Raw genomic sequence first — 13,449 nt, forward strand, 5'->3', positions numbered from 1 at the left:
CACCTGTGAAGGCAAAATGCACAAGGGAGGTACTTCATCTGCCAGACTACACATCTGACTTTCCATAAAGCTCCCAGCATCAGCTGTTTCACGGAGCAGGAGTCCCAAGATAGTTCCCAACAGTGACCCATGTGCTGGCAACACACTGGTGAAGTGAAAAAGCTGATGAATAAATACTTTAGATAACAGATGAAACCCCCCAAAACATTGGACTTAAGGAATCAGTGTCCATCCTCCAGAAAGTGGACAGAAAGATAAATACATCCGATTCACACAACACTGGGGTAGAAAGAACACATTTGGCAGACTAGTACAAGACTTACTTCATAAGCCTGGGGACTCGTCAGGCATCTGGCAACAGGTCCGCAGCAACTAGGCAGTGTCGTTGTCAGAGGAGGGCCACTGTGTGTCAACAGAGGCTTCAGATAGCTGTGGGGTGTGTTAAGGGAGAGACGGAGCAAGCCTGTCTTTATAAATCAAAGCACACAATGCCGTGGGGCTGAAATATGAAGCTGAGACAGGGCACAAAATTTAAACATTTCTGTTGATTAGGGAGCCAAGAAAGAGAACACAGCACCAAGCAGCCCTGCTGAGAACACAGCATCAAACAACAGAGGTAAGAAGTCAGTCAAGCCTATGCCAGACCCTTTGCGTAGCTGCTGATTCTGCTATTTGCTGTGCGCATCCCTTCGCACATGCTAGAGCATCTCCGTCACACTGTCTCAGGGCGAAATGTCACTTCATCTTCTATTTTCTGGGTGTGTTTAAGGGCAAACAGCAAAGGTTTTGGGTGGGATTTTCAAGAGTGCCTAAGGCATTGTCTTCTCTAGGAACGGAGGGGCATCCTTCTCTTGTGTTAGCTACTGCATGGGACTAACAAGAGGTAAAATAGTGAAGAAAAGGCAGTTAGCAGTTTGCACACAAGTTAGCAGGCCAAGGCAAATCCTGGGCTCTCCAAGTCTTTACCTCAGCCTCTTAACTCATGTGCAAACTACGAACTGCCCTGTCTTCATTAGGATTTCATCTCGAGCCAGTTACTGCATATTAGCTAACGTCAGGTAAGAACACATCTTTTCTTCCTAATGATGATGTGCCCTGTATGACTTAAGGAGCATAAGTTCCAATGACTTTCAGTGGGACTTAAGCTCCTAAGTTATTTTGGAAAATCCCATCATTGGGTTAGCAAAAGTGTTGAAGAGACTAAAACCATAACCGGATTCCAAATCTAGTTCCGCATACACATGCTGGAGCTTGGGCCCAGCTGTTTGCCCCAGCGTGATGCATTCACTTTCTTCCTACATGCTAGTCAGTAGTTTTCCCCCGAACAAAAAGCTGCAGCTGCTATTGGCACAGGCAGCACAGAGACCTGCTAATGCTCAGAACAAGCTCAATATTGAAACCATTTTGTTTCCAAGAGGCTTACGTCACCTCTTTATTTAAAGAAAGCCTTCTTCCCACTTCCTGCATTAAAGAATACAGAATATTTTACAAGGACTATGGTGCTTCAACTAAAATACGGCAACCAGTTCCAAACATTAATTGTAAAGGAAATTAGATATTTGGGACTATCCAAATGAAAGACACGAGGAAACACGATAGCAACCAAATGAACAGGGAAACGAGCGTAATGAACATACCAGAACACAGTCCCAGTTAAACACCCTTTTCTAAAAAGGGCAACACCACTTTTCCAGCAGACCACACCTTTCGTAAGAGCCTGGCAAATCACTTCACTATTAATTCATTCTGATGCATTAGGACAAATGAGACAGGCACAGCAAAAATTCAGAATGTTTTAACAGGAAAGGGCTGAGAAGAGCCTCAGAACTTATTACTGGACTCTTGCTGCAAGAATCACACACACACGGAACTTAAATAATTCCATATCATGATCCTTATGGTGAGCCTGGCTTTGAGCCAAGCCATTCATATAAAACTGTGGGCGGTAAGAGTTGAATAAATTCTCACAGGTACAGATATTATAAGTAGTAAAGAAGAACAATCTATCAGTTAATGCTGGCTACTCCGCTCCCAAGGGACAAAGCATGCCCTGAGTTAACAGGGTTACTCAGATGGACCAGATTTTGGCTCTGACATGTCCTTATTTCCATTAAGGATACTTGTGATCAAAGTTGTACCATAGCCTGAACAGCCAGGCACTTTCCGCTTTCGTACTCCTCCTTTCACTTTCCGGGACACCCTGCAACAAGAGTCATAAGTTGAACTATGACTGCACAATGCAATTCTCTTTCTCTAGGAACAGGATCGGCATGAAAACCCATTGTTCTGATTAGATGTGTAAGTCGAGGAAGAGGGGTTCTCCAGCTTTTTCATAGAGAATAATGAATTAAGGTGCTAAAACACACACACATTCTTTTGGCAATCGTGTAACATCCTTATGGTGCCTTCAGCAATTGCTTACGTGGCAATTAATACTAGTGAGGTATTTCATCTGAAGCATCTTTTAACACAGTTTAGCAAGCAGAAATAAGAAGGTGCAGCCTGTACCATGTGACCAGCCAAACAATCTCTGCATTAGAAATGTTAGTACTGCTCAACCTCAGAAATCACTTCCTTCTACCACCTTTCCAGTGCAAACCCTCACTCCTGCGACAGTTTAAAGTGGAATTACACATTGTGCCCAAGAGAAGTGGAGGGTGAGAAGGAATAGCTCAGTGGTTTGAGCATTGGCCTACTAAACCCAGGGTTGTCAGTTCAATCCTTGAGGGACTATTTAGGGGTTCAGGGCAAAAATCTGTCTGGGGATTGGTCCTGCTTTGAGCAGGGGGTTGGATTAGATGACCTCCTGAGGTCCCTTCCAACCCTGATATTCTATGACTTCCCTTCCCCCTTGTCTAATGTTATTTGTCCCTATAACAGAGCCAACATGTTGGGGCAGAGGCCATGTTTTTTAATGCCCAACAGTGCAGTGTGCTGCTTTTGAAAAATCAAGAAGCTGAACACAGAAAACGTCTGATCCATTGCAGTGTTTGCTACTCAAATGACATCATTTCTTAAAGAAGAGATTTTTATATGCAGATGCTTCACATGGATTCACTGTTTTTACCATTTGAACAACAATATTTTTCTTCAATCAAATATTTCATAGAAGTTTGGCTTGCAGACTGATGGGTCTGGGCTCCTCCTAACAGTATCTTAGTAATCACAGAGAGCAGAATACCCGCCACACAGGTGTTGTTATGCATGGGATCCTCGCAAACAGAACCCCAGTGATTTCAGTGAGAACTCCAAATACAGAGCAGCTCGGGCCCTAACGGTGCAGGTGTCACACCCACAAGGAGAACGGTTGCTTGCTATTTTATCAGAGCACGCTTTAATAATTCTGATGGGGTATTGCATGATTCTTCATCTTAGAACTGTAAGTACTTTCTGTTTTACAAAATAAAACAAATGCAGTAAGGCAACAGCGGTGTGAACAAACAGTAGTGTGTGACAACCCGAGGGTTAAGAATAGCGTGGCAGATATAGAAAAGAAGATATCATCAAAGGAAACTGTCGTAAAGTGTTACATGTTGGAATAAAGAAGAGGAAGGGTTTAAGTATTATTAAAGATCAAACACCTCAGTAGCAGGAAAATTAGGGTTCTGGTCTTAGAACCCAGTCACACTCCAACTTTAGGGCACTCTCTATATAGCATGTCTTGAAATTCAAAATAAAATGGGTAAAGGTTTTTTGGCTCCAATGCTTCTGTTTAGAAAAGGTTTTACAGGGGAGAGAGGGACTGTACCAGGGAACAGATGGAAGTGACAATATACAGAGTGTTGTGATGCTTTTCCCACTACCTTCTTTCGGGTTTACTTATCTTAGACGTGTCCCTTCTTTCATATTTTCACCTGACGGCACTAAAAGCCTCCACCTACCCCAGGCTGGTGTGGAAGAGAGAAAGAGCACTCGGATGTACGTGTAAACCACCCAGGTGGTTCTATGTGACCGTCTGCCACCAGACATGTGGTGCAAGTCCCTAAATAAAGGTTCCTGTGGAAGCAGTTAAGGAACAATATTTACCAAGTGTTCTTGATCCGAATCCACACCGACCCTGCAGAGAACACAAGGAAATGGTTAGCGTGAACACAAACAATCCCACATACATGCATGACCGTCGTTAGAGGAGCTCTCTTTTAGGTTTGGATTCATAGCAGGCTAGGTACATTCATCAGCTTTTCCTATCAGAGGGGTAGGGTCAGATTTGGCTCCAGTCATACGGGAGAGACTGCCCATAATGGACAAACATTGATACGCAGCACAAGCCTATTGTGGAATTTCCAGTTTCCACACTCTGTTCAGCCACGCCCCCACGCCTGGATTAGCACCAATCATGGCAGCTCAAGGCTGACGTCCATCCACGTCTCTATTCAGAACAGCACTTAAAGCACCTGCTTAATTTTAAGCACATGCTTAAGTCCCACTGACGACTATATAGGTGTGCCACGTGTTTAAATGTTTTCCTGAACTGCCGCCAGAGCTGTGTGAGGAAACTGGACAGCTGTGCCTGAACTGAGCACGGTTCCAGAGCACATTAACGCACCTCACTCGCAATATTCAAAATCCAGCCCTCTCTCCCCACAAGTGTGCTAACAGTGCTGCGTAAGTACAAGTAAATGCATTCAGAGGCCACGGTGACAACACACATCTGGACTGGCCTTAGTTGTGGGCAGGGTTTAGGAAAATGAACCTGTGCACTGATGCCCAAAGGTAACCACCATCAGGAACACCTTATTTCAGAACCCAAGTTACTTATTGCTTCTACTCTGCTGCGGAGTACTTGCCAGTTACCACAGTACAGTATGTATCTACAGCGACACCCAGCGGTGAAGGGGATTCATTTCACTTGTATAACAAAGCAGTCTTCCATAAAACATAAGAGAAGATGCAAAAATCGAACGGCTTTGGTTTTGCCTACAAGTGAAAAAACAGGATTCCAGGCTTTACTCAGTCTTTTGTATTCTCATTTGAAAGGGCTGGAACATTTGCAAACTCTGAGTAAAATTAATGGCAGTTCTCCAAAGACTGGCTCCTCTGCACCCCCATGCCTTTTGGTTTGGTGGCTCTGCTGGGAGGCACCCAGCATGTATATTCAAAGCACCCAAACATTTCTAGTGTCATCGCTTGATGCAGAAGCCATCTGACACAAAGAGGTGGTGTGCGCATATGCATGGCATCACATAAGGAAGCATCTACCCTCCTTAAAATCCTCAATTCTGCATGTTTGGGAGAACAGTGGTAGAGAGGAAAAAAAGGAGATGAGTTTCTTTGATCTCCCCATAATACACACCTGTGAAAAACTCTTACGGGCTGTAGGACCCCAATGCTTAAGCAGCACTTACTGCTGAGTCTCAGACAGTTTAAAGTACACAGCTGAAGGGTGGCTGCTTCCATGGAAACAGATGTCAGATTGCCATAATGGGATAAGGGGATTAGAAATGACGACTGTTTCAGTTTTAAGGCCCAATCGTGAGATTCCAGAGTGGGGAAATCAGAGAGACTTGCACCTTGGGAGGAACCAAATAATACTGAGTCCTGCTATAATACTGCACCAGATTCCATGGGGATCACTACATTCTAGGAAGAGAGAGAATGGGAGACAAAGGTCTCACTCACCTGATATGCAAGCAAGATAACATGGCTGTAGTGCCACCACCAAAAACCCAGACGGTGAAAAACACAATGAGAAGTGTTGTGCTGAACATCATCTGTCTAGCATAGGTGGCAGTGTCTCGAATGGCCAAGGCAAAAGCCATGGCGCCTCGCAATCCTGAGAGGAAAGGCAAAGTGGTGAACTCCGGTAGCCTCATGAAATCTGCAGCCCATGCTGGTTCCCACTGTCCATCTCCAGGTTTCTACAAGCCCCAAACAGGGGCTTATTTAATTTAAGATGCGTACCCTTGGCATCCTACAATCCTCTCCCTAGACTAACTGCACCCATTCTGCCTGCCAGGTTACTCTTGGCTGCAATCAAGTTCTCATCATTCCTTACATTTCCAGAGCACCTGCCACTGGAGGATCTCAAAGTGCCCCGATGAGTTGAATGAAGCTGGCAATACAATCCCCATTTTAAAGATGAGGAAAACAAGCAGTGAGAGGTCAAGTGTTTTGCCCGAGGTCACAGCTGGTCCATGGCAAAGCTGAGACTGTATCCTGACCCCTTAAGTACTACGCCATTGGTATGTCACAGAGAAGAACTGTACTCAAAACTGATACTTTTATATTAACTAGCTAGGATGTGGATATCTGACGTGTGGCCCTGGTTTCACAAGTAGCCCAGCTAAGCTTAAAGTTGGAGGAAGAATGTTTCAGGCTGTTGACAGGGTGATTACTCGTGCATTCATGAGAGGGAGTGGCAGGCAAGAGACACAGGGACTGGGGTAACGTACCGGCAAACATCATCATGTGCTGGAGATTTGTTCCAATCTTGTTTCTTCTCCCCAAATTAAGTAAAAAGGACAGAGGATAAATATTAGCAGCTCTTCCCAGGAAGATGGCAAACTACATTCACATACATATTAAGGAAATTTTTTCTTCAGTTCATTTCCTACTACACCTACATCTGCATTCAAAGTCAATTTCTATTGTACACGAGGATTCTTAAAAACTTGAAAAGTGTCCCCTCCATTGCAATTAAAGGACAGAAACCCAGCTTCAGGTGCTCCGATATCCCAGTGAGGGGCAAACTACAATCTTATCTAAGCAGAATCCAGGACTGCAGTTCAAGATAATCATAAAGAGACAAGTATAAACAAAAGAAACAAGACAAAGAATACAGTGCAAATTACATAGCAGGGAAGAGGGGGGAAAAAATCACTAGTTCTCCATTCCACACCCACCCCGCCAGCTCATGTTCAACCATAAAAACTATTAGCTGCATGTGTGTCAGCTAGCAACAGTTACAGCAACTTTATCATCCTCAGGGACCTTTCTGGAGTTCAAGGTATCCCGACTACGTCCATCCTTCTGCTCAAGTCACTCTCCCAAGGGTACCATACTTCCAAACTTTGCTGGAGTTTGAAGGACACATGCTCTAAGGAAGGGCCAGTCCCTACAGATTATCCCGTGAAATGAAAGCTGCAAGAGTCCAGCCAGCAGGGAATAGCATCTCACAGTTTTCATGGCCTTGGAGATCCAACCCCTTCGCATTTTTGCCTTTCCATTTTAAACTGTACCTTTTAATACTTTTACCTCCCACGGTAACAATAACCTTGATGCCAGGTTCCAATTCTGCCTACAATAACATGCAAAAATCCTTCCCGCTTTTATTTTCTTTCCCGAATGTCATGAATTGCACGAGACATTTTTATCATACTGCTCATGAACATTCCTATTCCCTAATCCAGTTTCCACTGCAGAGGTACAATATACTACTCTTATCTATTTCCCCAGGCCAGACATCTTTGCTCTCCATCCCATTGGTACAGTCTTGCAAAATATCACGACCATTTACCACACCCGCCACAATATCTCTTCTCCAGTCCTGACAAAGAAAAAGCTCATGCTATTATACTCATCCATCAAAAACAAGTGACCCTCCCAGGCAAACGAGAGAAGACAATTTTACAAGGCTGTCTGGTTTCCCTACAATCCCAAACTGAACTCCTCACAACCCTCACTCTTTGTTCTGAGACACCCAGATTCCTTTTATTTGTCTGAGGACAAGCTCCCGGTCTGCATTAGAACGAGCCCATGCAGAACAGCAAAGCCTTTAGTGCATTACTTGTAGACACCAGCTCACGCTTTCATGCTGCTGATCTGAGGAATTTTTCAGATATTAGCCAAGCTTAACAGTCAATCTTGATCAACAGTGAAAGTCGGATGTAAATGGCTTTTTCTACCAGGAAGCGTTCCATCTTGCAAAACCACTAGTTTTATTTAGTACCACAGGAACACGTGATAACCCTTAGTTCCTCAGCAGCACATTTAGAATTCAACGCAGAGTTTCAGGCTGAGGTGGTTAAAATATCCACTGACATGGACTAAAGTAACAGACATAAAAACGTGGCAAAAGCAGAGACTGACGTCTTTAAAAATCACCAACCGAGACAAAAATGCATAAGGGCTTGTCTATACAGATAGGAAGTGTGCAGTAAGCTGGGGTGTGCATCTACAGCACACTCACCTGCTCCGCACTAACTGGCTGTGTGAGCCATGTTACTGTGCACCAAATGCTCCCTACTGCATCCTGACCTACTCCTGTCTGAAACGCCACTAAATTGGGTTGCTCCAAAGGATACAAAGGCTCCCACTATAAAAGTAGGGTTGAAGTCGTGATTCTGGAAGGTGAACAATGTGAGTCCCATGTAGGAGAAGATGAAATTTTCTGCCAAGAAATTCAGAAGCTCAAACAGCTAAAGAAAAAATAAACATAGTTAGTTATCTTGCAATAAGACAAAGGTGTTCTCCTGCATGTAAAATACATCCACAAAAGTAATTTTTAATGAAAGCCAGGCACATCCAGAAAACCCAACTAGTTCTTGCAAAGGAGAGAGAAAAGAGAATTTGATATTCACAGAGGCTGAACAGTTCTTACCTGTTTAGTTCTATGCTGAGACTCTGTAGACAAGTTATTATAGGTATAATGGGCCTGGGTGATTCCACAGAACAATACTGCTACCACACCTGGGGATCAGAATGCCACAGTAAAACTTTTGTACGTAAAATAGGAAACAAGAGGTACGTATTTATATTTTACTGATTTTTATGCAACACTAAAATATTGAAATAATTATAACTTTTGCATTTGTTTCTTCTGGTCTTCTCTCCCAAGAGACTCTCATGAAATTTACACAATTTAAATTTGGGGGGGGGGGGGAGTGGAGGGGAAATCACTATTTTTTTCCCCGGTAGGCTACATAAGTTTTGTGCTGTAGCATAAGTTACTTGATGCTGAGTGAGATTATTGGCTGCAATAAATACATTTGAGCATAGGGAAGCCATTTAGTAGTTCAACACATATGTGCTAATGTGTGTCTCAGCTATATGAATCCCTAACTCTCCTACCCATTTCCAGCAGCTAACATGCTGTATCTTACCTGTAAAACCACATGCTTCAGCCAGCAAGAATGTGCTCCAAGACATCAAGAAAAACAAACCAGTTTCCAGTAAGGGGAACTCACGGAGTTTGGTGAACTTGGTGACGTTGCAGACTGTTAAGGACAATACATTAACATAGCAGATTCTAGCTACACTACATACAACAAATGAACAGGAAGACTCACACTATAACTTATTTTCTGAGTATCAGACATTTATATTCTGGACAAATTTCCAAACAGCAAGGTGAGAGGCAGAGAGAGCCCATACTAACAGCAGGGCAGTGGCAGAGTAAGGACTGAGTTAGGGTGGGAGTATATTCATTGACTTTAATAACTGTTGGATCAGTTCTATGGCAATTAACTTTACATCTCAATTCTTGGATTATGTGATGTAAATTTTTGATTTAAAGAATTACAGAAAACTTTCTTGATGACTTACTGTCCCCAACTTGGTAATATACATGGGCAGTCATGTTTCAGGTGTACTTAAAATCACTACAGAAGTATTTATCTTCCCTTTAAAATGTTGATTGTGCCAGGTACAGTAGTAGTAACTCCTTGCTTAACGCTGTAGTTATGTTCCTGAAAAATGCAACTTTAAGAAAAACGATAAATTAATCCAATTTCCCCACAAGAATTACTGGAAATGGGGGAGGGGTTAGGTTCCAGGGAAATGTTTTTCACCAGACAAAAGGCTATATATATGTACAGTACTTGTACAGTATTGCACAACTGATTATTTTTAGTCTAAAGGGACAAATGTTATTTTGAGTACTGAAGTATTGTGTATGCAGAGAAATCAGAACAAGCAAAATTAAGCATGCTTTTCTGTTACAGTGAATTTTAGGGGAGCTGATAGGGGGCTGCCGGTCCACTCTGGTTCCAAGCCCCCACCAGCTAGCTCCAATGGGCTGCTCTTCCTGCAAGCAGTGGACAAAGCAGGCGGCTCCCAAACAACGTTATAAGGGAGCATTGCGCAACTTTAAACAAGCATTTTCCCTATTTGATCAGCAACATAGCAACGTTAACCAGGACGACTTTAAGTGAGGAGTTACTGTATATATATCGGGCCAGATCCTGCTTGCCTGACTCACACAAGAAATCACACTGAATTTAAACTCCCAATATACCTTTTGTAGAGCTCTATAACAAGTGCAGGACTTAGATAAACTAAGCTGCAATTTCTGAACAATGGGTAGTATCTGAAATCTCCATTAAATAAAATGAAGTGGTCTATATTAACAGTCCCAATGACACAATGTTTGTGATGTAGAAAGAAACTGTACACTGTAAGGAAACCAGACCATGTTCTGTACAATGGGTAACATTACATGGCTTCCTTCTAATCACACAACTTTACTAGCTTTCATTAAACTAGAACACAAAATCATAAACACTTATGATTATCTGAAACACATTCTAACAGCATGGAATATGCTTTCTGAAATACCAATGAAAAGGATATTAAAGCAGTGACTACTCCTGTAGCAGCTCCCATTGCAAAAGAGCCACTGAATATCCCAAGGAAGATGCCAATGGACTTAAACATTGCTGTGACATCAAACGTGTGGCTGTTGTCGCCCGCCGGCTGGTATGCTACGATTGAACTGGAAGAAATGAACACTCCTTAGTTTGGAAGGAAAGAAAGGTGTGTGGAGCTGCATGTTAACCTAATGGCTGTTGCATAAAAGGCAAAAAGAGGACTTCAAGTACTGTGCTGAAGCCATGCTGCGACTGCACCTGACTTCTCAGCACATCGCACCAGCTCAAGGAATCAAATCAAGCTCTCACTGTACTTTTGGACCCACCTATACTATTGGGCTTTGAGGAGGTTTATTCTACTGTTTGTCCCCGCAGGTAACCAGGAGGCAGGAACCATTCCATGATGATACTGACCCCTCACCACAGTCATCCATGTTTTTGCCATTTCCATGCAGCTCTGCTAAAATATGCGCTACCTAGGGCTACCCTTAAAGCCCATGTTGGCACTTCAGCATAGTCCAGAATGGAGCAGCCCACCTGTTTCCCAGAGTGAGCAGTGAGAGCATATTACACCTGTGCTCTGTGAACTATGCTGGTTCAAACGATAGTGCCCCATGTGACTCTCCTTCTCTTGGACCCTAGCTCCCTAAGGAGCAGCATGACGCCTGGGAGCAGCCAAGGTATGTTTACCAACAAGCCCAGATGCTCTCACTGGCTGTGAGAAGTTTCCAGGGAGACTCCCCAACTGTGAACTTGCTCCTCCTGATGATACACAATACCCCAAATTCAGTGACCCTCTCATCCTGGCGCAAGTCCTTTTGGACACTAAGCTGTGCACAATTGCTAATTCGGTATGATTATCCCTTTACAATTACACTTTGAGCCCTATTGGTTAGCCAGCTTTTAATCCATGAATGGGTGATGCGTTGATGTGTTCCAGTTCCTAATCAAAATGTTATGCAGTCCCAAGTCAAATGCCATGCAGAAGTCTATGTATATTACGTCAACACTACTACCTTCAGCAACCAAACTTACACTCCCATCAAAAAAAGATAAAACCCATAAACCTATGTTGACTGGCATTCAATATTCCCCTCCCTTTTAATTCTTTATTAATCAAGTCCCATAGCAGCCATTCCATTATTCTGCCTGGGATCGATATCAGGCTGACTGGCCTGTAATTACCCAGGTCAGCCTGTTTACCCTTTTAAAATATTGGCACAACATTAGCTGTCTTCTAGCCTTTGGAACTTCCCCAGTGCTCCAAGACTGATTGAAAATGAGTATTAATGGTCTCAGAGCTTCCTTGTCGGCTCTTTCAAAACACTTGGAAGCAGAGTATGCAGACTGGATGATTTTAAAATGTCTAACTTCAGTGGCTGCTGCTCCTGAGTTACTGTTGGAATGGAAAGTATTTCATCAATATCACACAATAGGAATATATCACCTGGCTCTTTCCCAAATATTGAATATATATTTTTTCCTGCATTACTACTGACAATTTTACCATTTCCATCTAATAATGAACCAATATTATTAATAGGATTCTCTTCCCTCCTAATATACTTAAACTCCTTATTGTCCTCGATTCTTCTGGCCATGCATTTCACCTTGTGTCCTCTTGCTTCTCTTATTAATTTTCTACAATTCCTAGTTTCTAATTTGTATTCACTAAATCAACTTCCCCTTTTTTCCCCATTTGTTTTATATATATTTATAGCTGCTTTCATTTCCCCTCTAAGCCAGGCTGATTTTTTAACCAGCATAACTTTCTGTCTCACTTGTGGCATCTAGTAAAATATTCTTAAATAGTTCCCAATTATCATTCACATTTTTCTGCTTACATTCTTTCTCCAAGCTGATTTGGCTCAAATTGTTTTCAGCTTTGTGGATTCGACCCTTTATAGCACCATATATTACTGGTTTGGATGTTATTCTATTTACACACAACAAACGTAATCAACTCATGACCACTAGCACCTAAACAACCACTAATTTCAGTTCTGTGTTCATTATCAGTCAAGATTAGGTTTGACATAGAGTTAGATCTACTCTAGTATAATGGGGGCTCTGCCATGGCCACAAGCTGAGCTGGGAGCCTTTACAAACATCTTCACAACTTTACTAGATTGTTTATTGTCTGATTCTGTGTTTCCCTCTCCCTCTCCCAGCAGCTAGAGAATTGAAAGGGCTTGTTCCAGCTTGCTGGCTACCCAGTCCCCTACTGGCACCAAACCCTCTCAGCCCACGTCCAGACTACCCCGCCGTATCGGCGGGTTAAAATCGATTGCTCGGGGATCGATATATCGCGTCTAGTCTAGACGCGATATATCGATCCCCGAGCGCGCTTACATCAATTCCGGAACTCCATCAACCCGAACGGAGTTCCGGAATCGACACGGAGAGCTGCGGACATCGATCCCGCGCCGTCTGGACGGGTGAGTAATTCGATCGTAGATATTCGACTTCAGCTACATTATTCACGTAGCTGAAGTTGCGTATCTAAGATCGATTTTCCTCCCCTAGTCTGGACGAGGCCTCAGCTCCATACCTTCCCCAAAACAGCAGCCTGGCCAGGAATGGGAAGTGGTGATGACAAAGAAGAGGGTAAAATGAAAACGGAGGAAATCCGCCCCCCACCTTCCCACCACAACCCAGCAGTACACCACCATCCTTTGTCTACGTTGCCTGTCTAAGGACCATAATGCAAATCTTCTGGACTACAGCACAACACGGCCAGACTCTAGGGATGTGGAGACATGGAAGACCAGAACCCTCAAAGGGCCTCGAACCACATTACCCCACTCCTTCCCAAGCCCTCACTGTCACTGGGTTGAAGAAACAACTGCTTAGAACACCACCCACTAGGATATATCCTAGGCACCTAAAGCCAAATTCTTGATCAATAATATCATTCAACGGA

General features: G+C 43.2%; 1 protein-coding gene across 1 annotated transcript in view; it reads right to left on the reverse strand.

Moving 5' to 3' along the window:
• The window catches only part of SLC9A6 (solute carrier family 9 member A6), a 38,952-nt gene that overhangs the window by 4,915 nt on the left and 20,588 nt on the right, over positions 1 to 13,449 (reverse strand). Inside the window, exons 7-15 of the mRNA XM_030574567.1 lie at positions 10,510 to 10,651; positions 9,042 to 9,147; positions 8,540 to 8,628; positions 8,244 to 8,357; positions 6,393 to 6,504; positions 5,620 to 5,773; positions 4,027 to 4,057; positions 2,121 to 2,200; positions 324 to 429 (exon numbers count right to left, since the gene is read on the reverse strand). Coding sequence (XP_030430427.1) covers positions 324 to 429; positions 2,121 to 2,200; positions 4,027 to 4,057; positions 5,620 to 5,773; positions 6,393 to 6,504; positions 8,244 to 8,357; positions 8,540 to 8,628; positions 9,042 to 9,147; positions 10,510 to 10,651 — 934 coding nt within the window. The remainder of the gene's footprint in view (positions 1 to 323; positions 430 to 2,120; positions 2,201 to 4,026; positions 4,058 to 5,619; positions 5,774 to 6,392; positions 6,505 to 8,243; positions 8,358 to 8,539; positions 8,629 to 9,041; positions 9,148 to 10,509; positions 10,652 to 13,449) is intronic.

The sequence above is a fragment of the Gopherus evgoodei genome, chromosome 9 (assembly GCF_007399415.2).
Source record: "Gopherus evgoodei ecotype Sinaloan lineage chromosome 9, rGopEvg1_v1.p, whole genome shotgun sequence".
Taxonomy (NCBI): Eukaryota; Metazoa; Chordata; order Testudines; family Testudinidae; genus Gopherus; species Gopherus evgoodei.